Source organism: Anolis sagrei, chromosome 3 (assembly GCF_037176765.1).
Source record: "Anolis sagrei isolate rAnoSag1 chromosome 3, rAnoSag1.mat, whole genome shotgun sequence".
In the NCBI taxonomy this organism is placed as follows: Eukaryota; Metazoa; Chordata; class Lepidosauria; order Squamata; family Dactyloidae; genus Anolis; species Anolis sagrei.
The window spans coordinates 53,495,294-53,521,492 of record NC_090023.1 but is presented as its reverse complement, the minus strand read 5'-3'; the positions used below and the strand labels follow the sequence as shown (position 1 = coordinate 53,521,492).

Below are 26,199 nucleotides of genomic sequence, written 5' to 3'. Positions count from 1 at the left end.
TGTTTTCCTAAAACAATTTGACTTCCTTTGCGATAGCCTCAAATTCCTCCATTAAAAATAGAGAGGCTGGGATTGGAGGAAATGCTCAGTGAAAGCCAAGGCTCTGCTTATAATAAAGCCTTCTTGGGACCACATTTATATCCCAATCCCTGGCGATGGCTGTATAGGAGTCTGACAGCTGCTGTGGCATGTCATACAGCACTCAGAACCTGGAAGTCCCTACAGCCTGCTTCTTTCAGGTTGGCGGGGGAACCTCAAGCCATCCCAGGCACGAAGACGTGGATTCCCCTAACATCCATTCAAAGTAGTGAAAGGCCCTCCATCAGCGAAATATCCCTGTTGGATACAAGCAGAGAAGGTATGTTCCTTCTGGTCCTAATATCTGACTCAAAATTGAAATAATTGTTAACAACTCATTTTTCACCAGTTTGATTTTATGCTTATTCTTCTGTGTACTAAAAAAATGATTCAGAGAACAAGTCAAAAGCGTGGGGCATTATATCTGTGCTTTACAAACATGCAGGCTGGATCATCTCGAGAATCAGCCAGCAAGATTCAGGGATTATCCCAAGCTGTTTTTTCTGCTTCAAGATAATGGGAAGCATGGAGATCATCTGAAATCGTTAGTATGAGCTTGTGTAGATTAAATAAATGGAAGTAGACTAAGTTTATGAAAACTTGTGCTAGCAACTAGCAACCTCTTTCTCAGAGCTGCTACAAAATCCCTTTGCATACTGTTTAGTAGTGGAGCTTACATTGAAGTGGTGCATAGAACTGCACATTTAATGGAGTGAATGTTTGTGAAAAATGATAAGGTAAAAAGAATTCCATGGCAATTTCAACTATACATACACAGAGAGAGAGAGAGAGAGAGAGAGAGAGAGAGAGAGAGAGAGAGAGTTATGAAGTAGCATCTCTCTCTCTCTCTCTCTCTCTCTCTCTATATATATATATATATATATATATATATATCCCACTAACAGGGAAATGTAGCAGAGATAAAGAGTGAGATAAAGAGTGACAACTGTAAACAGTTAAGTGCTTTGCAATAGGTCAGTGGTTCTCAACCTTCCTCGTGCCTCATACTCGTTAAGACAGTTCCTCATGTTGTGGTGACCCCCAACCATAAAATTATTTGCGCTGCTACTTCATAACTGTAATTTTGCTACTGTTATGAATCATAATGTGTATATCTTGTATGCAGCATGTATTTTTCTTTACTGGACAATATTTGGCACAAATACCCTATATGTCCAATTTTGAATACTGGTGGGGTTTGGTTGGGGAGGGGATTGATTTTGTCATATAGTTAACCTACAATGAAAGAGCATTCTGAACTCCACCAATGATGGAATTGAACCGAACTTGGTACACAGAACTCCCATGACTAACAGAAAATACTGGAAAGGGTTTGGTGGGCATTGACCTTGAGTTTTGGAGTTGTAGTTCACCTACATCCAGAGAGCACTGTGGACTCAAACAATGATGGATCTGGACCAAACTGAATACTCAATATACCCAAATGTGAACAATGGTGGAGTTTGGGGGAAATAGAGTTTGACATTTGGGAGTTATAGTTGCTGGGATTTATAGTTCACCTACAATCAAAGAGGATTCTGAACCACACCAACGATAGAATTGGGCCAAACTTCCCACACAGAACCCACACAACCAACATAAAAAACTGTGTTTTCTGATGGTCTTTGGCGACCCCTCTGACACTCCCTCATGATCCCCCCAGTGGTCCTCATCCCCAGGTCAAGAAACACTGCAATAGGTATTAGAAAATTCACACATCAGTATTTACAAATCAATTTGCATTTGGCATGTGGTGCTGACACTGTACTATGAACAAGCCTTGTTTCTTGCTTATAATGCAAATTACCGTTACCTCTTTTGTCTCTCAATGAATTGATTATCTGTATTCTGCTGGTATGGGAGGGAAGAACAAGTAAAGTATGTATATTCAAACTACCACAAAGACAATACTGATGAACCTAAAATTTTGAAAATTTACAACAGAAAGTAAATTATAAAAAGAAATGTTTAATTCAGCTCCCTCGGAATTCCATGTTTTGGATAATTAGAGGATTAAAAGAAAATTCAGAAGCTCTATGAACTTTCTGCACAAATACATAATGGAACAAAGTACACAATAGTAATATTTTACAAGAACTGATGGCTGACATGGAGAAACAGTTATCACTAGACACTGTCTGAAATGTAGCCACCCACATTTAACAATAACTGATGCAGCATCATGCAAGAGCAGATAGCATATGTGGATTGAAATTCAGTTAGTTATAATTTCTGTTAGCCACATTAATGCATTAAAACAAGTACCACACACCCCCTACTTACAAAGGAGATGTTACATTTCAGTCCTGAAATTAAGATTTTACATCTTGCATAACAAGATAATTATCTGCATTTTTGCTGAGATGTAAGCCCCACTTGGGTATATCTACACTGTAGAATTAATGCCATTTGACACCACTTTAATTGCCATGGCAACGTGCAATGAAATCCTGGGATTTGCAGTTTAGTTAGGCACTATCTCTCTTTGGCAGAGAACCCTAAAGACTTTTGTCAATCTACAGCTCCCATGATTCCATAGCATTGAACCATATCATTTAAAGAGGGTGTCCAACTGCATTAATTCTGCCCCAAGGTCAGTGAGATGCATTCCTGCCTGAGTGTATATAGGAGTTCAATCTAACAGCACAATCATATATATCTTTATTTAGAAATAAGACTTTTCAACGCTGGGACTCTGCTATGTGTTGGCTGTCTATTCACATCTCAGGGACCAACAAGCAGATGACAAGAGAGCCAACATGGTGAAGTGGCTAAAGCAAGGAGGGCCCAAGTGCAGCCCTGGACCACATTAGGTCCCAAAGCCATTTTTATATCTTCATCACTCAGTCCCCACAACAAATCTTTTTTTTCTGAGGGAAAAGATTACTTGTCCCTCTTGGAAGCTTCTCAAGACCTTTCCACACAGCCCTATATCCCATAATATCAAGGCAGAAAATCCCATATTATCTGAGTATGGACTCGGATAACCCAGTTCAAAGCATATATTGTGTGATTTTCTGCCTTGATATTCTGGGATATAGGGCTGTGTGGAAGAGCCCGCCGAGAGGTGGCTCATCTTTTAAACAGGCTGCATGGCCTGTCTGCGTTTTTAACATCCTAAAATGGTTGTAAGGGTCAGATGCAGAGGGTGGGGAGGGAAGAGACCTACCCAAGTTGCTTTGAGCTTTTTGGAAGAAAGACAAGGTGTAAATCTAATGATTAATATAAACACATGCGACTTGAAGCCCTTTAAATGAAGGTAATTGATATGGGTTAACTTGAGGTTATTTAAGGAATACAATTTATATTGGTGATATGCATGAAAGCTGGCATGTTAATCCACAGCCTCAACATCAGCAAACTAGAGAGACACTCCCCAAAAGGCTTTTTCTTTCTCTCCCTCCCTCCTTCTTATGCTTTGTGTCACACTCCAAAATGACAGTTTGAATTAAATAATACAAAATGCTTGTAATATTTTTTCCATGGACACCTAGCTTATCACTTCTTTCTGACTTTATTGATGGTAATGGGCATCATCTCCAGTCATCTCCTGCCCTTTTTAGATCATTTAATCCGCAATCTCTCTAACCCTGTGGCCCACTACCATTAAGAGCCTTGGTGTCGTTTTGGATTTGCAGCTGATGATGGAGGCTCAGGTTGCTGCTGCCAGCAAAGAGGCCTTTTTACATCTACGACAAGTGAGGCAACTGGCACCTTACTTGTCAGATGAGGCTCTGGCAACAGTCATCCATGCCACGGTCACATCTAGGCTGGACTATTGCAATGCCTTGTATGTTGGCCTTCCTATTTCTACGACCCGAAAGCTCCGTATTGTCCAGAATGCTGCAGCCAGGTTACTCACAAAAACCCGCATGAAATGCCATATAACACCAGTGCTGCAGCATCTACACTGGCTCCCAATTGAGTATCGTGGTTTGTATAAGATGCTGGTCCTGACCTTTAAAACTTTATATGGCCAGGGTCCATTGTATCTTAGAGACTGTCTCTCCTTCTACCATCAGCGGAGGTCGCCACAACCATCCCAACGCGATTTGCTCTATATGCTGGGTCCAAGGGAAGTGCACCTGGAAAGCACCAGACGCAGGGCCTTCTCTATTTCTGCCCCTGCCTTATGGAATTCCTTGCCTCCCTATTTGAGAGCCATGCGTAACTTAGGGCATTTTATCCTAGCACTTAAGACCTGGCTTTTTACTAGAGCATTTGACCCATGTTAATTTTAATATTTGTATGTATGTGTTTTATCCTGTATACTTTCTGCTATGTAAATCGCCTGGAGCATCTCGGATGGAGGGCGATTAATAAATAATTAAAGATGATGATGATGATAATGATGATATATGCTATTGCTCAGAACAAAACAGAAGGCATAACCCAATTATATTTATTATACCAGATTTTCCAGAAGCCTTTTGTTTGAGTAAAGCAGAATAACACATTTTTAGAAGACAAGTATGAGAAATATTTTATAGACATTTCATAAAAATCTATATTCATGACATAATAGAATTTGAGCAGCAAATTTATCTCTTTCTGAAACCATTTTCCCCATCACCTAATTAGTCAACTAATTATCTGTTTCAACCTTGCTTTTTTAACAGTAGGTTTTTTCTCATTATGTTTTACTTTCCTTGAGTGTGCATGCAAGGCACACGTTGCATTATAAATAGAAAGTACCTGTTTCCTGAATCAGAAACTTCACATCCTTGCTGTGTCCCTTCAGAAACTTATGGCACCCCTGGTGCTTCTTGCCTTTCTTTGAGACTGAGAAGGTGTGGCTTGCCCAAGTTTACCCAGTGGGTATGATACCTGAATGGCAATTCAAACACAAGTTTCTGCAATCATAGTTCAGGGTTTAAACTACTGCACCACTCTGGTGAATGTCACATCATGCATTCCAAAAGACCCTTGAAGTAACATTATATATGCGCTTTTCTTCTTTGAGTCTGAAATGCAATATGAAGATCTTGCTTTTGCAAGAGACATCCTCTCTGAGTCAAGACGTTTATTTTGTGGCTTACCACAAAGGAACAACTATTTGTTACTCACAAGTGTAGTAAAGCCCTTGCAGGCATTCTGTAATACACACAGCTTTGGAGCTGATGTGAACAGTATGCATAGCTCTTCTTGCCACTTTTTATCACATAGATCTGCCTTAAAAGGATTCTGAATACTGACAGATATCTCACACCACCTTCAGATTTTCCACTCCCAACTGACCTCATCCTCTATGACAGCATCCACATATGTAAACATGTAAGTAGAACCTCATGGGAAAATAAGAGAGCTGGAGATAGATATGCTTTGGGGAGTAGTGGTCAGCGAAAAGGTTAGAGGCCAACCTATATTCCCTATTCCAAAGTATTTATTTATATATACTATATTTATACATCACCCTTCTCATCTTGAAGGGGACTCAGAGCGGCTTACAAGTAGACAACAATTCAATGTCGAATGAACAGACATGCAAATAAAAACATATACATTAAATCAAAAGTTAAAAAACAACTAAACATTAAAACCAATAATTAAAGCCACACAATCCAAAATCAGAGTCCAGGAGCCATTCCAGATGTAATTGCATTTACTCCAAATCTACTTATTGCACTGATTTATTGTTCAAAGTCTTGGTCCCACAGCCACATGTTTAATTTCTTTCTAAAGGTCAGGAGGGAGGGAGCTGATCCAATTTCAGAGCACAGTCCAGAGTAACTCCAAGGTATTTCGGTGTGCTGTAGTGCCAGTGGCATTGACATCTCTGGCCCATCCTCTATCAGCCAGCAAGCCAACACCTTGAATCAAGAAACAGCTTCCTAAGATTGACAGATATACTTACAGGAAAAGTTCAGTAAGCCAGGATCCAAAAGTAGCATGCTAAAACCCAGAACCTCAACCAGTGGCTGAGGCCAGATGAGAAACTCCCTCCTGGGTACCCAGAAGACTGAGTGACTTGAAAGGCGCTGAACAGACTGTGCTCTGGCATTACAAGATGCAGAGCTAAACATAAGAAATGTGGCTACAAAATGGAGTCCATGACATATAAGTGTGGAGGAGAGCAAACCACAGATCACCTACTACAATGCAGTCTGAGCCCTGTCACACGCACAATGGAGGACCTTCTCACAGTGACACCAGAGGCAGTCCTGGTGGCCAGGAAATTTAGCATAATGCCAAGTTTTTAACTTTGTATTGTAAATACATTTTAACTGTACCCTCAGTTTGCTTCTGAAACAATAAATAAATACAAAGTTTTTACAGTTTAATAAACCTTTTCTATGTTTTTATGATAGAACCAATTAAAAATGAAACATTCACACCTAGCTCCAACAGGTAAGAGTTCTTTCTTCCACCCTGGACTTTCCACCGATATATAAACCCAATTTTCCTAATTTCCAACAGACCTCACAGCCTCTGAGGATGCCTGCCATACTTGCAGGTGAAACATCAGGAGAGAATGCTTCTAGAACATGGCCATACAGCCTGAAAAACCTACAACAACCCAATTAAGAAATTACGTTTACAACCCAGGAACAAAAACATCTGTTACATAGTGTAACAGTTGTTTTTACTGTTCTTGATATATGCAATTGGTCATATGTATGTATATCATTTCTGCTGCCAATACCATTACGCATGTTAATAAGATATATATATCTCACAAGAATTAAACTTTGATTGGTTGAGTTTTCCAGAAGTTGTGAGGAACAGCCTGCCTCTGCCCCACCCATCCTCCACCATCCCTTACTCTTCTTGACTGAAGAAAACTCAGAGGGCACTGGCTAAGCAAAGGGCATCCCAGCCTCACACATCCAGCGAAGGCTAGATAGCGTTCTTTCGTTGAAAGTGGATTTGATGAACAGTGCTTGTCTCCTGACACTTGAAAAGATCAGTGCTAAAAACTAGCAAAGTAGCATGCCTGCAGGGACAAGTTGGAAAAAGAGACCATGGAGAAAGGCTGAGAATGGAGGAGGGAAATCTCCAGAATGACTACTTTTCCAAAAAAATAAAAATAAAAGTGATGAGGGCAGGGGTGAGAAAAGAGTGTGTGACACACTGTATGTGAAGGACAGGAGGGAAGAGAAAAGCAGAAAGATGGAAGATGAAAAGAAGTACAAGGTAGAAAGAAGCACAGAATAGAAAGTGCTCAGGCTCCTTACGAACACGCCGGAGCAACTCCAAGAAAGAAGAGATTCACGTGAGTAAAAATGCCATTTAGAAAATCATGAGCTATTTCCGATATCCATGTCTCTGGAATACAAATAACACTATGTTTTTGCAATGTCTGGGAATTAAAAAACCTTATCTCCTCTATGCAATTTTCAATCTCCCTTGTTCATTTAGGAATAATGATTACAAACAGAAAAGTAGAATGGGAAAGAGAGGCTGAAAGTATAATGACTAAAGATACAGAGGAAAACTTCTGGAGTTTAACAAAATAACTGGTGTGCTTTCATTTTACTTAAAGTAACATTAACAACTATCAACAATCTGGAGGAATAATCTGAGCTTCCCCTCAGCCAAATTTTCAATGTCTATCAAAAGCAGTGGAGCCAAAGATAGGAACTGTTTATAAAAGGAACCATCCTTTCCGAAACAGAGAATGAATTTAAGGCAAAACTTGACATATACTGACCGACTTCAAAAAGTCAATTTTTCTTGCTCTTGAGTCCATTGTTATATACTTTGGAGGGTTATTCCTTGATAGATAATGCTTTTCAAATGCAAGAAAGGATTTCCTGCCCTTATCTTTATGCCATATCCATTTTTAAAAATCTCAATCAGTAATTCCCATTTTTGTTTCTTTTGTTCTGCCTATTTTTTGTGTTGGTTACCTTTTTAAACAGAATTTTGATAACACATAACTGCACAAACAGATAGCCGCTGGAGATACTCTGTGCTGGTGGTTTTTAAACAATGTTTACTCAATGTATTGTAGAAAGGTTTTCATGGCCGGAATCCTGGGTTGTTGTTACTTTTCCAGGCTGTATGGTCATGTTTCAAAAGCATTTTCTCCTGATGTTTTGCCTGCATCTATAGCAGGCATTCTCAGAGGTGGTGAGACCTCATAACCTCTGAGGATGCCTGCCATAGATGCAGGGGAAACGTCAGGAGAGAATGCTTCTGGAACATGGCCATACAGACCGGAAAACTCACAACAACCCAATGTTTACTCATTTGTGGATTTTTTTTTAATGTCAGGAGTGACTTGAGAAATTGCAAGTCGCTTCTGGTGTGAGAGAGTTGGCCATCTGCAAGGATGTTGTCCAGGGGATGCCCAGAGGTTCTACCATCCTGTGGGAGGCTTCTCTCATATCCCCGCATGAGAAGCGGGAGCTGACAGATGGGAGCTCACCCCACTGCCCGGATTCAAACCGCTGACCTTTCTGTCAGCAGTCCTGCTGGCACAAGGGTTTAACCTATTGCACTACCATGGGCACCATGAACACTTGTTTTTTCCGTCTTGCAAAAGGCTGACACTGTCAGTACTATCCTACAGATTTCTACTTGAGTAACTTAATTGAGTGTTATGGCACTTACACCAAGGTGAGTGGGTACAGGATTACCCACTTACACCAAGGTGAGTGGGTACAGGACTATCGCCTCTTTGCACTGCCAAGTAAAATGTATAGAATTGCATTGGTCATTATATGGATATACTACTGTGGCATGATCCCATCAAATAGCCTTCTCCTGATGAGAATATTATGCTGTTGGTGGTGATGTTGAAGTTTGCATCCATACCCTTCTCAACTTAGAAAAAGCTGTTAACATTCTCTTAGGACTTGGAAGTCCGAACCAGAGTTATCTTTTGATCGCAAACTAAAGACTACTCCTAGCATCTAGGAATCCACAGTCCTGCTCAAGGGTTTATTTATATTAAAAATAGCCTTACTTTATACAGTGCAACTTGAAAGAAAGTGTGCACAGAATTCAAACAAGAGTAGCTGTTATTGGAATCAAGTCACTGGTCTCGGTAAGATAAGGCATACCCTCCAACTGTCCTGATTTGGTGGAGACAGTCCTCATTAATCCTGTCATATCTTTTCAGTGTCTCCTCTGCTAGTGCCCCCCCCCCCCCTTCGGTTTTGGCTTATTTCAACTGCTGCAAATTGGCTTCAATGTGTAAAACTAGTTTGGACTCAGTTAATTGGTGAAAAGCCAGAATCCTGCCCTTCCCAGTAGAATCAGGGGAAAGTAAACTGCTGCTGCATCACCCAGTTTGTCTGTTTTTCCTCAGTGATCACTTCTGCTTCGTGACCATACTCTGATGTTGCTGAACTACACATATCTCAGTTTTCATCTGTCAAGTTTTAGAACATATGAAGGACTGTCAAGTGTTTTACAAGTGCTGATATTTGTTTAATCACAATTGGAAGTGCAGTAGAGTCTCACTTATCCAACATGAACAGGCCAGCTTGGATAAGCAAAAATGTTGGATAATAAGGAGGGATTAAGGAAAAGCCTATTCGTCAAATTATGTTATGATTTTACAAATTAAGCACCAAAACATGTTTTACAACAAATCGACAGAAAAAGCAATTCAATACATGGTGACATTATTTAGTAATTACTGGATTTATGAATTTAGCATCAAAACATCACAATGTAGTGAAACAGTTGTGGATCCGGGTGGGAGGCAGAGTGCATTGGATAATACAGAACGTTGGATGAGCAAAGGTTGGATAAGTGAGAGACTATTATATTATTCAGTACCCATGAACTGCTGATAAATAGGGAGGTCAGGGAAGATAAATGCTGACATCATTAACACAGCTTTTGGACCAAGCTGAAAGGAAATCATTGTCAAAGCATAAAAATCAATTGCATGATTCTAGGCATTGTTTCTTTGGGCCTTAATACTCAAGAGAAGCTTAATACCTGAAGCTAATTTAAACAGTCCATTAAAATTGACCTGAAACATTAATTATAACCATGTACCACACCCAGGAGGTCATGGTGGTATATTTAGTCTTTCAGGAACGTTTGTGTGAGTAGATTACACTAAGATATGGTCACCTCAAGGCAGAGCGAAAAACTGAACTCAGGTCTTTCTGGTTCTGTACCCATGACACCATCGCAAGCGTTGCACGAGATGAATCAGATCATCATTTGCTTAATGCACAAACATCTTGAATTGCATTGGAAGCTAAACAATTGCTACCTCTCCTCCATTTCTCCCTCAGAGATGTTAAATAACGGTCAGAAGTAAAGAAAAAGCTGTCAGCCAGGCTAGAGATGCATTTTAGCTGCACTTCATAGAAAGTCAATAGAAGCCAAAACTGAGCAATCTTACCTACCTTCACTTCTCTGGATTTTGCTAGGCTGGCAGAATTCCTAAGCATTTAGGAATTCAAAAATGGCAAAAGCCATGGTCACTGGGGAACTATGCAAAGTATTCTTACTGCAACAAGTATCACATTATTTTTACCACTTGTAGTTTATTCTATCTTTGCGCATTGCCCTTGGGAATGTCAGTACTGTGTTCGAAGGAATTTGAAGCATACCAGAATACGCAGTTGTTTCTCCTCCAGTTCCTTTCTCTTTGGCCTGTAGGTACATTTAACACACACACACACACACACACAATCTCTCTCTTCGCTTTTCTTTTTTCCTTTGTCTTGTTATTGTCCTCAAGGGAGAATTGTGGCCTGCTTGGATGCCATAGGTAAAGCAATGAGAGGAAAGATATTCCCAAGAAGGGTGAGAGAGCCAGCAGGTACAAAAAAGAAAGAGGAAAACTTATGTAACTTTCCCTCACAAACCTGAATCTCCTTCATATGAAAAAAATATCTAAATTTGAAAGCCCACAATTGGATAAAAATTCCTTTGTTATTAATTGGTAGGGGACACCAGTACGCTAGAAAATATAGCCTTCTGCTGCCATTTAAAAAATCCTATATTTCTCTAGATGAATGCTGGATAAAGCTCATTGTCTAATAGACCAGAAGTGGGCCAGAGGTAAATCAATAATAACTACTTTGGTAGATCATTGGTTCCTTACCTTAGTGGTCTGCAATAATTTGTCAGTTTAAAAAGAAAAGTGGGGTATGAATCTGGGAGAAAAGAGAGATACAAGTCCAATAAATGAAAATAATGACTACATTATTTTGAAGAGGGGAGTAACCATGTTAGTCTACTGCAGCAAAAAGAGCAAAGTCTTTTGTTACCTTCAAGCAGTGGTTCTCAACCTTCCTAATGCTACGACCCCTTAATACAGTTCCTCATGGTGTGGTGACCCCCAACCATAATATTATTTTTGTTGCTACTTCATAACTGTAAGTTGGCTACTGTTATGAATTGTAATGTAAATATCTAATATGCAGGATGCATTTTCATTCACTGGACCAAATTTGGCATAAATACCTGATACACCCAAATTTGAATACTGGTGGGGTTGGGGGAGGTAGATTTTGTCATCTGGGATTTTAGTTGCTGAGATTTATAGCTCACCTACAATCAAAGAGCACCAAACTTGGCACACAGAATTCCTATCACCAATGGAAAATACTGGAAGTGTCTCATGGGCATTGACTTTGAGTTTTGGAATTGTAGTTCACCAACATCCACAGAGTACTGCAAACTCAAAAAAAATATGGATCTGGACCAAACTTGGTATGAATACTCAATATGCCCAAATGTGAACACTGGTGGAGTTTGGGAGAAATAGACCTTGACATTTGGGAGTTGTCGTTTCTGGGATTTATAGTTCACCTATTATCAAAGAGCATTCTGAACCCCACCAATGATAGAATTGGGCCAAACTTCCCACACAAAAACCCCAGGACAGGCAGAGAGATCTTATTTATTTATTTACCACATTTGTATACCGCCTTTCTCAGTCAGACGGCGACTCAAGGCAGTTCACAACAGGCAACAATTTGATGCCTTAACAGTTATAAAATACAATTAAAAACAATTATAAAAACAAAACATTTAGCATACGATATAAAAACCATACAACTTATAAAAACATAATCCTCGGTGTCTCCTTACTAAAATCATTATCCAATTGCATTGTCAGTCGTTACATAATTTCATATTTGCCTGATCAGTCTTCTCTGCCAAAGGGATTCCTAAGACCATCAGAAATATGTGCTTTCTGATGGTCTTTGGCAACCCCTCTGAAACTCCACTAGCAACCCCTCCAGGGGTCCTGTCCCCCAGGTTGAGAAACACTGCCTTAAAGGTTAAAATGTTTCATTTGACATAAGCTTTAGTAGACTCCAGCTCAAAAAACCACTTATGCCAAATAGAACTTGTTAGTCTTTGAGGATTTTTTAAAATCCCCATTTATTTAGCAAGAGTAGTCATATTTTCTAGTTTCTATCTAAAACACATTGTTAGAATCCCTGATCTGTAGTAACTTAGATGTAGAGCCCTTTATCTGAAGTAAGCAAAGACAGTCTTGAGAATGTGGGGCCAGTGAACATAAGGAGTAGGGCCACATATGTGCAACCTTCTTCTAACAAGAATGCATGCATCCTGATTAGGTTTAACATCTGAAAAGGGATACAGTCTTTAACATGCATATAAATTCCTCAATTGTCTCCTACCTTGCCAAGAAATGCAATATTACACTGAAGGCAATATTACACTGTATTTTGGCTGCCAGGTTCTCTCTGGTTTGCTGCCTGTAGTTCCTACTCACCTCCTTGAAATGTATTGGTTCTAAAATGCACGATCCCCCTTTAATTTCAGAAAACTAAGCTATAGTCCTGTTTCCACTTCACAAAAAACCTATGCTCACATTTTCTAATCTCTCTAGATTCATCTGTATTATTTGACTGTCCTCAAGAGTGTATCCAACACCTCCAAATTTAGTACAGGCCACAAGAGTTACATGCCAGTTAACTCTGCTTTGAAGTTACTGATAAAGATACTAAGTAAAACTAAGCTCAACACCAATCTGGGCTGGAAGCTTATATACTCACACCTAAGGTCATTATCTGCCTCTTAACATTATCCTTTGGATACAGTTTGTCAGCTGGTTTCTCAGTTCATTTGATAGCATCCATAAATATGGAAGTGGGAATTTAAGCAGAAGTTATGTTTTGAGAGTATGACTCCCAGAATGCTGGTTGTATAGGGTTGCCAGATTCTAGGGGTTAGCCCTGAGTCTCCAATTTTAATGTGACATCTTTAGGCAGAACACAATGGTGTGCATTCTCTATTTTGGGGGTGCAGCTCTGAGCAAGAGGAAAGGGCTGTGTGCAAATCTTTAGCTTGACTACTGGGGTTTGGAGGATTAGATTGCCTACCATCTACGGGATTCTGTAGCCACCATTCAACGAGAAACAAGTAAGCCAGCATAAATATTCCTTATTCCATAACCCAAAGCAAATGTAATCTGCAAAGAGTCTTTGGCAAATTTCTTAATTTCCCAAACAGGAAAATATGTTCTCTATTAATTTGTATTTGCATAAAAAGCTGTGAGCAACTGTTGCTGTTAGTTGGTTTGAAGTCGACATTGGCAACCATACGAATGAGATGCCTCCAAGATCCTCAGACATCAACTGCCCTGCTCAGTTGTAATGCAGTTTTACTATTCCACTTTCCACTTTTTGCAACATTATCATCTTTTCCAGTGAGTCAAATTGTCTCATGATACATCTAAAGTATGAAAATGTCAGTTTATTAATTGTCATTTCTAGTGAGAGTTCAGACTTTATTTGCTCCTAGATCCATTCATTTGTCTTTGTAGCAATTCAAAAAGAGCTTTTTTCCAGGAGGGAACAAGCTTATTTTCTGCTGCCCTGGAGACTAGGGCCCCTTCCACACACCTGAAGAAATTCTCACATTATCTGCTTTGAACTGGAATATATGGCAGTGTGGACTCAGATAAACCCATTCAAAGCAAATATTGTGGGATTTTCTACCTTGATATTCTGGTTTATATGGCTGTGTGGAAGGGTCCTAGGACATGGAACAATGGTTTCAAACTAGAGGAAAGGAGATTCCACCTGAACATTAGGAAGAATTTCCTAACTGTGAGAGCTGTTCAGCAGTGGAACTCTCTGCCCTGGAGTGTGGTGGAAGATCCTTCTTTGGAGGCTTTTAAGCAGAGGCTGGATGCTTTGAATATGATTTTCCTGCTTCTTGGCAGGGGGTTGGACTGGATGGCCCCACAAGGTCTCTTCAAAAAAGATTCTATGATTCTATGACTCACAACCATAAATAGAACTGATAAATGCAATAGAATGAACAATCCTAACTTGATTATTCAATTATATATCTTCATACTTAAATATCTTGTCTAGTTCCTTCATAACTGTCCTTCCAAGTCTTTTTCTGATTTCTTGACTCCAAGACTGAAAAATTTTGGACTATTTTAATGTCTTCATTTTCTAGCTTGAAATTTATATAAATATATCCCTGGTTATTATTTTTGTTTTCTTAATGTTTGGTTTGGGGAGGGGGGGGGTTCATGTCAGCAGTAACTTGAGATACTGAAATTTGTTTCTGATGTGAGCGAATTGGCCATTTGCAAGGACGTTGCCCAGGAGACGCCTGGATGTTTAATATTTTACCATCCTTTGGGAGGCTCTGCTCATGTCCCTGCATGAAGAGCTGAAGCTGAGACAGGAGTTCACCCTGCTCCCTGGATTCAAACCACCAACCTGTCAGTCAGCTGTCCTGACGGCACAAGTGTTTAACCCATTATACCACTGGAGGCTCCTAATGTTCAATTGTAAACTTGCTTTTACTCTTTCTCCTTTGACTTTTTCAGTAAATACTTCAAGTTTTTGCTTTTTTTCCTGCTAGTAGCATGGTGGCATCTGCATAGCTTAAACTGTTGAAGTTCCTTCCTACAATTTTCTCACCTCCTTCATCGAAGTCTAATACTGCTTTCCATATATGATTTGTGTAGATTTCAACAGATAAAATGTGAGCCCACCTGACCCCCTTACTAATGGGAAACCATTCCTTTTCTTCATATTGGGTCCTGACAATGGTCTCTTGCTACAATACCAGGATAATCAGATGTTGCATTCTGATGTCTTTTAGAGTGAATCATAATTTGCTGTGATCTACACTCAAAGACTTTGCTGTTACCTATAAGGCTTAGATTTATTTTTGAAATTCCTAGGTGCAATCCATCATCCAGTGTATGTTTGCCATATGTTGTATCTTGTACCTCGATGCATTCCTTGTCAGCAAACATCACTGCCATTGGGCAAAACAAGCCACTTTGTTTATCTGGCTTGTTCTGGGAACAACAACACCTTTGTCGTTCTTTTTCTGCACTTGGACTACATAATAGTATGACCATTAGGAGGTGGTGACCCATGGCAACTCTTGTCCCTCCCTTAAGGCAGACACTTTCCCCTACAAGAGGAAGCTAGCATCTTGGGATACCACTTGGTGCTTCAGGAAAGTCCTTTCTTTTGAACTGCAGGTGGTGAATATCTTCTTAAAGAGAATAGCAGCAGCACAATTGTATGTGTAGTGTGAGCTTTCAGGTTTCTCTTGATTTGTGTGGCTTTTCTTATGCAAGGAATACTCAGAAGTGGTTTTGGCAATTAATTCCTCTGAAATATAGCCTACAGCACCTAGTGTTCATTGGTGGCTTTCCATCCAAGTACCAACTATAGCTGAGCTTCCAAAATCAGACGGGGTCTGGGACCTTTAGGCTATTTAGGATGTATTTGTAGTGCCAGACCTCATTTGTAGGTTTCATTCTCTACTTTCTCCACTTCCATGTCTTTATTTTTCTACCTTTTTTCCTACTTTTTTTCTACCCCCTTTTTTTGGCCGAGTCTCTTTATCTTGCTATCTGTCTCCTCTTTTTGTTTTTCTTTTCCATGCTTTTGCTTCCTTTTGTTTTCCACTTCACTTTCTCTTCCTCTCTTCCTCCCATTTTTAGCTGACCAACTTCCTTGTTTTTCTGGCCTGCCTCCTTCAGCATTAATTTCCTAATTTTAATTGCTCAAATTCTTAGACATTTCTTACCCCCCCCCCCCCCAAATATAGCTAAGCTAGCATGTATTTAGAAACAGAAATTATCTTAGAACCATGAGAAAAACTGACTATTCATATATATGATCAGTTAGAATTTTTTTAACGAAGCGTGCAGTTAAATTTGTTCTAATGTAATTAATTGTCTTACATTGGAATTTCAGCACAAATACAATTACAGAATTAAGTAATTAAGTAAACAAGAAACTGCTAAAGATTCAACAAGTTTTTTTTACAATACTCTGCTGGCTGTTTACTTTTAGAATTTTTGCCAAACTACATCTTAATCTTCACAAAACCCCTTCTTAATTTTTGCTAATCTTTCAAGATGAGGAAACTAACCTTCAGGTCAAACCGTATGTTTTTTACATACGGTTTGACCAGTAGTTCCAGTGAGATTAAATGTGTTAGAAGTTTTTGAGGTTAACAAACCTCAGTGTTCAGATTCCACCTGAGCATTAGGAAGAATTTCCTAACTGTAAGAAATGTTCAGAAGTGGAACTCTCTGCCCTGGAGTCTGGTGGCGGATCCGTCTTTGGAGGCTTTTAAACAGAGGCTGGATGGCCATCTGTTGGGGGTGCTTTGAATGCAATTTTCCTGCTTTTTGGCAGGGGGTTGGACTGGATGGCCCACGAGGTCTATTCCAACTCTATGATTCTATGAAACCTTCCCCACCCTGTTCCTAAATATAATAAAGAATCCATTTTATTGAAAACAAATACTGCTTTAGATCTTTAAAATCTATACTTTGTAATGTTGCAGAAACACATGAAATCCATGTGAAGTAAAGAGCAAGGGGAGAAAGGGAGTGAACAATAAATGCATGGATAATAATATAATAATAATTTTATTTATTACCCACCTCACTTTTTGACTTGATGTGGAGCGCAACATAATCAGATAAAAGCACATATTAAAACATAGTTAAAATACATCTGCAAAAGCATATATTAAAACACACACATATTAAAATATATGATACAAAAGTTAAAACACAATAAACATGGAATGGGATTTTACAATTCATAGTTAAAACTGACTGGGTAGGCCTGCAGGAAAATATAGGTCTTCAGATGTGCTTTAAATTCCAACAGTTCATTTAGCTATCAGATCTTTTCTGGCAGGTCATTCCATAGTTCTGAGGCAGCTGATGAAAAGGTCCCCTGAGTGATGGTTGCCAGTAGGTTCTGTCTGGTTGGAGTAGCCACCCACTCAGAAGAGCTCAGTGGGCTAAGGGGCGGATTGGGGGAGAATATGAGATCTTGTAGGTAACTTGGACCCATGTAGGGCTTTAAAGGTCAAAACCAACACTATATTTTACCAGAAGCTAATTGGCAGCTAGTGAAGTGACTTTAGTATAAGTGAAATATGCTTGCTTCCTAGATGTTCTTGCAGCTAGTCTGGCTGCCGTGTTTTGAACTAACTGAAGTTTTCGAACTTGGTATAGAGGCAGCCCAATGTAACATGCATTACAAAAGTCTATGCACCGCCACCATCTTTAGGCCCTCCGATTCTAGAAAGGGGTGCAGCTGGCGTATCAGCTGAAGCTAGTAGTAAGCACCCCTAACAGTCACATCTACTTGAGTTGACATTTGAAGAGATGGATCCAGGCGCATTCCCAAGCTGTGAGCACAATCTTTCAGGGGGAATATAGCCCCATCCAGAACTTGTTGAGACACCTACAAGGCTAGATTTGGACCCTTAATGGCAAGCAGCTCTGTCTTATCTGGATTCATTTTCAATGCATGTTTTATTTTTTATTATTGTAAGGCTTTGAGTATAGCCTCTCAAATTACACTTTAAAAGCCAATATCAGAAACATATAACGAGTGGTAAGATTTTAAGACTCAACACAACATAGGCAGGGCCAGCTGCCTGGATCCTTATTATAAGGTTTGCAGTGACTAAGCACCTGTACAACATGGTACCAGAGCTTTAGATACCACACCATCAACATGGGATGCTTCTCTGGAAACACAGATCTCACTTTTATAACATCAAAAGGGCATTGTTATGACTTCATCACATGGAGGCCAAGAAGCATCTTCTTTGCACTTTTCAGTGCAGCCAGCATGCTCCTGGCTTGGAGTCCACTGGAGCCTATCAGATGACAAAGGACTACTTCTGGTGGGGCTCTGTGCTGACAGTGTGCCAGCAGCACAGAGACACGGAAACCTCATAGAAGAAGCTGGGGATGATGAAGGGAGGAAGCCAAGGACAATGGAGAAATGGCAAGGAAGGGATCCCACAGCAAACCACTGTAAGGGGACGAAACGGTACACTACCCCACGGTTTTCCCCACTTCTTCGCCTCCATGTGATAAGGTCCTTAGTAAACTGAATCTGTACATTCCACTGAGTAATTTCCTTGTCCAATTTCCTTCTCCTTTACACCGTGTTTTTTTCAGTGTTTGTATATCAGCTTGAGTTACATTGGTCACAGAACTATTTTATTTTCCTTTGTGTTTAATAAAGGCCCAGTCCCATTATTCGCCCCTTCTGAGTTCCCCCACAGACACATACTTCTCCATTTACTTATCTCATCCAGGATTTTATCAATTTTATTCTTTGCATTTGGCCTGCCCACCATGCTTTTATTTTATTTCTTCATCATGTTATTTTGCATCTGTTTATTTCATTTTCTGTTAATTTATGTATTTTATTTTGATGTTATTATTTGTTGTTTGTATTTTATTTTATTTGTTGTACTGTAATTCTGGGCTTGGTCCTATGTTAGTCACTCCAAGTCCCCTTTGGGGAGACGGTGGTGGGGTATATATAAAGATGATGATGATGATGATGATGATGACGACACAGGTCTGGGGAATCCTGGGGGGAAATTCATGATTTTCTTATTTTAAGTGATTCATTTTTAGTACACACCATATGGAAAGGATAAAAGGTACTGATATCAAGCCACAAAAATCTAATTTTCCAATCTCAGTTTTAACCCAGGCTGAACCCAGACTTTACATGAGCAACTGTGTATTAGAAACAATGGCTTTGCATAAAAATATGTTTAATATATACTGTACATTCCATATATTTTAAACCATACCAATAAGTAAACTTTCAGCCACTTTTCTTATGGAATACAAAATGGTGGTAGCTGTCAAGGTCTTCTATTTATATCACCGCTGATCCAATTTTAGCTAGTGCTTGAAGTCAAAAAAGAAAAAAAAGTGTGGTGGTGGGGGGGGGGAATGGTAAAGGATTTTTGATTTCTCTGAAGGCAAAGAATGAAGCCTGTAGAAGGGGAATCATTCTCTGAGACAGAAATGTACATGGGTGGCATGGCCTGCCCACCTCATCAGCGAGGTCTTTTAAACTCCTTCCCTATTGTTTGCTTGTCAGGATCACTGCTTTGTCTGCAGCTAAGAGTAATGGCACATGATGGCTCCCTCTCATTCAATCCGTACTATTTCACAAGTAAAAGGAAATTACAACTCTGCATGAAAAAAGAGAAAGGGAAAACCTTCCTCCTAAAAGAAAACAGCAATGGGATTTTTCAGCTGGCCAGTCAAAAAGAAGAGTGCCACAAGCACTTGATGTGAACATCCAGATGTGAAGCCTCCCACTTTCCCCTGAATTTCTTTCATTCACTCACCATTGTGTCCTGTGCCATTGCTGCTCACATACAACTAGGCTATTTAGAAGAAGAAAAAAGTAGTTTTAGCCTAGCTAGGTTAGACTAAATGAGGTCAAAGCACATTTAATTCATGGTAGATTAGCTATCCATCCATTTAAACAATGCCTAACAAGGATTTAGGCATGTTGAGTGGTCCCAAGAGCAGCTACTGAGGTCTTGAGATCTGCACAATTGAATACATAAGATCTGCTTTTACAGTCAATGGGTCTTAGAAGAAATGTCTTAAATATAAACTAATTAATCCATGGCAAGAACATGAACAGATGAGTGACCAAAGGGTGTACTTCCCTACTCTCTACTTCACCTTGGCCATCCTAATTTGCCATGCTGGAGCAGAGCAACAGAATGGCAAAGTACAACACACTTTGTAACATCTTTGAAGTTTTCTTAGTGTCCTTCACATTTGCAAGTGAAATACAGTTGTTTAGACCAGTTCCATTCAATGTGGTGACCTGCAGACCAGTGCCAGTTCATTGGCCACTGGCTGCCAATCCAAAGACAGTTTCAAGGAAATTTTGTAAGTATGATAACAATATGGATAATTATGATACCAAGGCTTGATTAAGCTAAGAATGCCACTCTCCACATCAGATAGCTTGAGAAGTTTAAATAAATTACCCAATATTTATTTATTTCCCATGCTTTACCCTGTCCTTTTCACCCCAAAGGGGACTCAGGGCGGCTTCACAATTCAATGCCCAACAAACAAACAGATTCCAAAAAATAACAATTACAATTAAAACCCACATACTCGAGTATAAGCCAAGTTTTTCAGCCCTTTCTTTAAGCTGAAAAAGCCTCCTTTGGCTTATACTCAAGTCAAAGTTATTTATCATTTTACTCTGTTGTTGATGTTGTTGTTGTTGTTGTTGTTGTTGTTACATTTATCATTTTACTTTATTATTACTGCTATTATTACATTTCTATTATTTTACTCTATCATTATTGTTATTTTAAAAAGGTAAAGGTTTCCCCTGACATTAAGTCTAGTTGTGTCCGACTCTGGGAGGTGGGGCTCATCTCCATTCCTAAGCCAAAAAGCCGGCATTGTCCATAGATACCTCCTAGGTCATGTGGCCAGCATGACTTGCATGGAGCGCTGTTACCTTCCCACAAAAGCGGTACCTATTGATCTACTCACATTTGCATGTTTTCAAACTGCTAGGTTGGCAGAAGCTGGGGCTAACATCAGGAGCTTACCTCACACTCCAGATTTGAACTGCCAACCTTTTGGTCAGCAAGTTCAGCATCTCAGCGGTTTAACCCACTGAGCCACCAGGGGGGCCCTCATTTTTGTTATTATTACATTTATTATTTGGCATCGAATTGCTGCCTAATTTGTAATGCTGCTCTGAGTCATAGAGAAGGGTGGGATATAAATTAAGTTTATAATTATGATGATGATGATGATGATTTCACTCTGTTATTATTGAAAGGATACTTTATTTATTTATTTATTTATTTACAGCTTTTATATTCTGCCCTTCTCACCCCGTGGGGGACTCAGGGTGGATTACAGTGTACACATATATGGCAAACATTCAATGCCAATTTTAACATACAACACATACAGACATACACAGAGGCTATTTAACTTTTTCTGGCCGCCATAAGCACATTTACATTGAAGAAGGTTAGAATAATGGCTCCATCAGAGTTTGGCAGTCTTGTCTTAAATTATAGTTGTATGTAAATATTCAAAAACATTCAACCTACTGGTGCATCAATTAATATAATTTTATTGGTATCTATTTTTATTTTGAAATTTACCAGTAGCTGCTGCATTTCCCACCCTCGGGTTATCCTCAAGTCAATATGGTAAAATTAGGTGCCTATATTCAGGTCAGCTTATACTCGAGTATATATGGTATGTCTTTTTCATAACTCTCTCTTTCTCTTTTTTCCAGACTCCACTTTCCCAATTGAGTAAAAATGGGTGATTGGAGCTTTTTAGGAGAATTCCTGGAGGAAGTCCATAAGCATTCTACTGTGGTGGGGAAAGTCTGGCTGACTGTGCTCTTCATCTTCCGGATGCTTGTCCTGGGCACAGCTGCGGAGTCCTCCTGGGGTGACGAACAGTCGGACTTCATGTGCGACAGCCGGCAGCCTGGTTGTGAGAATGTCTGCTATGACAAAGCTTTCCCCATCTCCCACGTCAGGTATTGGGTCCTTCAGATTATCTTTGTCTCCACCCCTTCCCTGCTGTACATGGGACATGCGATGCACACAGTGCGCATGGAGGAGAAGAGGAAACTTAAGGAAGCCAAGGAAGGTTCAAAGGCAATCCAGAGCAAGGGTGATGTTTTCCATCAACAGGAGTATCCACCGCCAGAGAAGGGCGAGCTGTCCTGCTGGGATGATTCAAATGGGAGAATCATTCTGCAAGGCACTTTGCTGAACACCTATGTCTGTAGCATCTTAATCCGTACTGGTATGGAAGTAGCCTTCATCGTGGGGCAGTACATGCTGTATGGAATCTTCCTTGAAACCCTCTATGTATGTAATCGGCAACCATGCCCTCACCCAGTCAACTGCTATGTTTCTCGGCCGACAGAGAAGAACATCTTTATTGTTTTCATGCTTGCCGTGGCAGCACTCTCTCTTTTCTTAAGCCTGGCCGAACTGTATCATTTGGCATGGAAAAAGGTCAAGCAGAGGTTCTCCCGCTCTTCCAAGAACAGCCCTAGATCAAATACTGGGGTACTGGAGGCAGAGATCCAAGGGAAAAAACCGGCACAGAGCTGCACCCCTCCTCCAGATTTTAACCAGTGTTTGGCCAACCCTGGTGGAAAGTATATCAGCCCGTTCAGCAACAAAATGGCTTCCCAGCAGAACACAGCCAATTTTGCAACAGAGAGGGTTCACAGCCAAGATGATATCATTGGGGAAGTCCCATTTATCCAAGTGAACTACACACAGAACCCTGAGGCCAGGAATAATTCTGCACCCGGCTTGCTCTCAAATGGCTACCTGCCTGACAAACGCAGGCTTAGTAAAACCAGCCACGCCAGCAGTAAGGCTAGATCCGATGACCTGTCTGTGTGAACTGCTTTTAATGGGAGCAAGAGAAGATGCCAAATACCTGCAGTTGAGCTTTTGATCTTTTGCCAATCTGAGCTCCATTCAGCCATCTACTCTAACTCATTTTTAAGGGAATGGTATTACTATCCTGAAATACTAAGAATACTATGAAAAGCTTATTTTAAAGCTTGTGTCATGCTGTGAGTTCAATATTGTTCAGAGAGAAGACCAATCAATTTCAATATTAATTCAGCTAATGTATGGCAGTCTGATACACATCGCAACACTGCATATTTAAACTGATATTATGATTTCTCCAAAGGACCTTGGGGTTTGTAGTTTTATGACAGAGCGGGCAAGCCTATAATCCCAAACTTTCATCAACTGAAATTCCCATTAATTTTTGAACTTTTACAGTGCTTTCAATTGGTACTGGTTCAAACTGGGATTCTTGAGAAATTCTCAATGACAACTTTACAAACCATAACTCTTTGTTGCTTAATAGGGAGGTGTCACTGATACTTTAGCAATGAGGCTGGTTCTCATTTAACTTTCTGGTGTGATGTTAACAGGATGTACTTTGGCTACTCTTCTTTTGGAATTTTTTTCATCTTTTTTAAGAACCCCAGGGGACACCTTTCTCCTTCCTATAACAACAAACTCAACTTGCCTTGCCTTCTCCTCATCTCTTTGTTGGATCCTACATACTACCACATACAAGCATGTCATACTTATTCCAAGTACATGTGCAATGATTTTTACTTGAATTTTTGAAATATATTTGTCTATCTGTCTGTAACTACTTTAAAATTCTGAATAATTTTATAGTACTAGTGAAACACTGGCTCAATAAGATGACAACTGAAAGTATTTTAATTAGAAAGGTTTCAAACAACATATTCAGTCAGTTGAAGCAATGGTCTAAATCCAGTGTAACATTAGTAGATGAAAACATGTTACTGGATTTCAATTGGTTTTTCCATTTCTGTAAGTACTACGTATTAGCAAATTTGTTCTTGTGGTTCATGTTTACAATAAGTTAGACAGTTGAGTGTACTAACCAATCATGCAACTGAAAACTGCATGGAGTTGGTCCCTTGCACACTGTTCACAACCAGGTATCCACAAGTGCAACTTCGTCCATACCAATGGAACAGAACTATGGGATACTGGCCAGAATTTCTGGTAATATTCTCAGGAGAAGCATGAACAAGGTTGTGTATGAAAGCACAGTTAGTTTGTATACATGTTGTATTCTTTAACCAATTCTTAACTTGCATGTTGGCAATGTTGGATATAAAAAAAACCTAACAATTTGGAACAAAAAAAGGTGGTAGTTTTGGAGGACCATCCTCTACTCGGTTCTACAGAGACTGAATACTCTCTGGGCTTAGCTGGTTAGCTAAGCAAGAAATTGAGAGGAAAACCTACAGAAACAGAGGTATCAAAAACCAGAATAGATTGGTAACTTGAGGCGCATCCAGAGGGGTAGAGCCAACCAAATCACAGGAGAATTATTTAGGAGATAAGGTCCTTGCCCAAGCAACTCTTTAGTTAGCTGAGGTCCAGTATAACAACCTCAATCTTTCTGTGATTACTTAACTGCTATGCTATCATGGTTTTCCTAATTCTGTGGAGTGGTATTGAAGTTAAAACTTCTTCTCTTCAGGTATCATACCTCATGGATGCCGGTACCTGATATGCTTTTTTCTAACTGCAGGAAACCAAAGGCCTAAAATACAATACCTATTTCTAAAGGGTTCCATGCCTGGCAAATTCAGCTCAGTTTTGCCCTCACATGAACTTTCAGTATGTGAATATTATCTTGTGATAGCACACCAGGCATGTTGACTGCCACTTCTTCCCACAGAAACCTGTTAACGCTCATGTTTTATTTCTTTTTTGCCACCACACAGTTCAGATTAGAGACCTAAGTGGTGGCAAATACCACTGAAGTTATCTCGCAAACCACTCATGTGACACAGGGATAGGTTGAGGATTAATCACAGAACAGACAAGAGGAAATTTATTTGGTCTTCCAGCTTTAGGAAGTTCCAGTCTCCAGATGGAAATGTGCTCATTGCTCTTTTCAAATGTGTTTTATATAATGTTATATGTGGTGTAGACAAAGGAAACAGGTGACCTTTAATATTCTAAAGAGCTACCTTTATTTTCCTCGCTCCCCACTTCTTTTCAGGAGCAAGGAAAATAAAACACTCCTTATTGTTTATGGTAAACAGGAATGCATTGCATTGCATGTTTCCTTTCTTTATGGCCCGCACATTTTCCATAATTCAGGCACCAGTGGGAAAATGCATGCTCTATTTTCAAGATGTTTCAAATAATGTACTGTGCTTTGTGTTGTCCTAATAAAAGTTTGAACTATTATTGCCTCTCAATTGCATATCAGCTCCCAATTTTGCCAAGACAAAGAAAGTCAATCCACATTGAAGGATACACATACTGAAGTAACCCCAGTCCTTGGTATTGACCTTTGGAATGATTGGGGGGGGGGGGGTATATATTACCTGTAAGGAAATTCCAGAAGGAATTTCATGTCAGTTTTTGACAGAAAAGACAACAAAGTGTCCATCTGCCATTTTAAAAGCAAATAAACTGAGTATGGCATATCTTTCCATGATCAGATCTCACAACTTTTTTTCTCTTCCCATCATGCATCTTAAGCACATTTTGCACTCCTAAGCTTACAAGTAATAGCATGCCCAACAATATTGCAAACTCTCCAATGTTTTACTCATGAAAACCTAGGAAACTTTTAGAGAAGCAACATTAACATGTGGCCAAGGTGGTAAAAGTTATGAATAAGGAATAGACACGTTATAATAGGCCACAACAGTTTGTTTTTTTCCAGAGTCTTTAGGGAAAGGAAAAGTTCCTCTCCTCTTGTCAGGGCTGGTTATTTGACTGCAAACTTCATGCATGCTGAACTCAACTTGCAGCAACTGAAGCAAACTGAGGACAAGGAAGATTGGAGAAGAAGAGGGAAAAGAGTTACAACATTTTAAAAGCAGTGGAACAACAAAGGATTAATCACAACTACCCATGCCAAATCGGAAAAGTTGGAAAAAGTTGCCAGGTGTCAATATGGGGACTGCTGTGTTTCCATCGAAAGTGAGACGAATATCAGGCTGAGCATTGGAGGAAACAAAATTAAAAAAACCCTCCACTTTAATATAGATTAAAACTTTTTTTCTCCTTTCCACTCATGTTCTTCCTTTGTCTAGCTGTATTGCTGTAAACTGAGTTCAAAGTGCAAAAGGAGTTTGGACTCAAATTAGGAGAGTGAAGAGGAAAGGAGGAGGCAGAATCTTGCCCTTCTCAGTAGAATGAAGCTAAGTAAACTACTGAAATCTACCTTAACTTTTGTATTTTCCTCATTATTAACTTTTTCCATCTTGGTCACATTCAAATGTTGCTTAACCACATACGTCCTAGTTTCTATTTGTGAAATGTTGG

The 26,199-nt window shown here is 39.6% G+C and overlaps 1 protein-coding gene across 2 annotated transcripts; it reads left to right on the top strand.

The window, feature by feature from the left end:
• Positions 1-109: 109 nt before the first annotated feature.
• Positions 110-25,110, top strand: GJA5 (gap junction protein alpha 5). Of its 2 annotated transcripts, none has more exons than XM_060770554.2 (2): positions 110-358; positions 21,609-25,110. In XM_060770554.2, exon 2 carries the CDS (start codon positions 21,634-21,636, stop codon positions 22,744-22,746), a length of 1,113 nt encoding a protein of 370 aa, XP_060626537.2. In that variant the 5' UTR covers positions 110-358; positions 21,609-21,633; the 3' UTR covers positions 22,747-25,110. The 2 variants fall into 2 exon arrangements, with proteins under 2 accessions (XP_060626537.2, XP_060626538.2); XM_060770555.2 differs by lacking the exon at positions 110-358 and adding an exon at positions 6,737-7,291.
• The last annotated feature ends 1,089 nt before the right edge of the window (positions 25,111-26,199 follow it).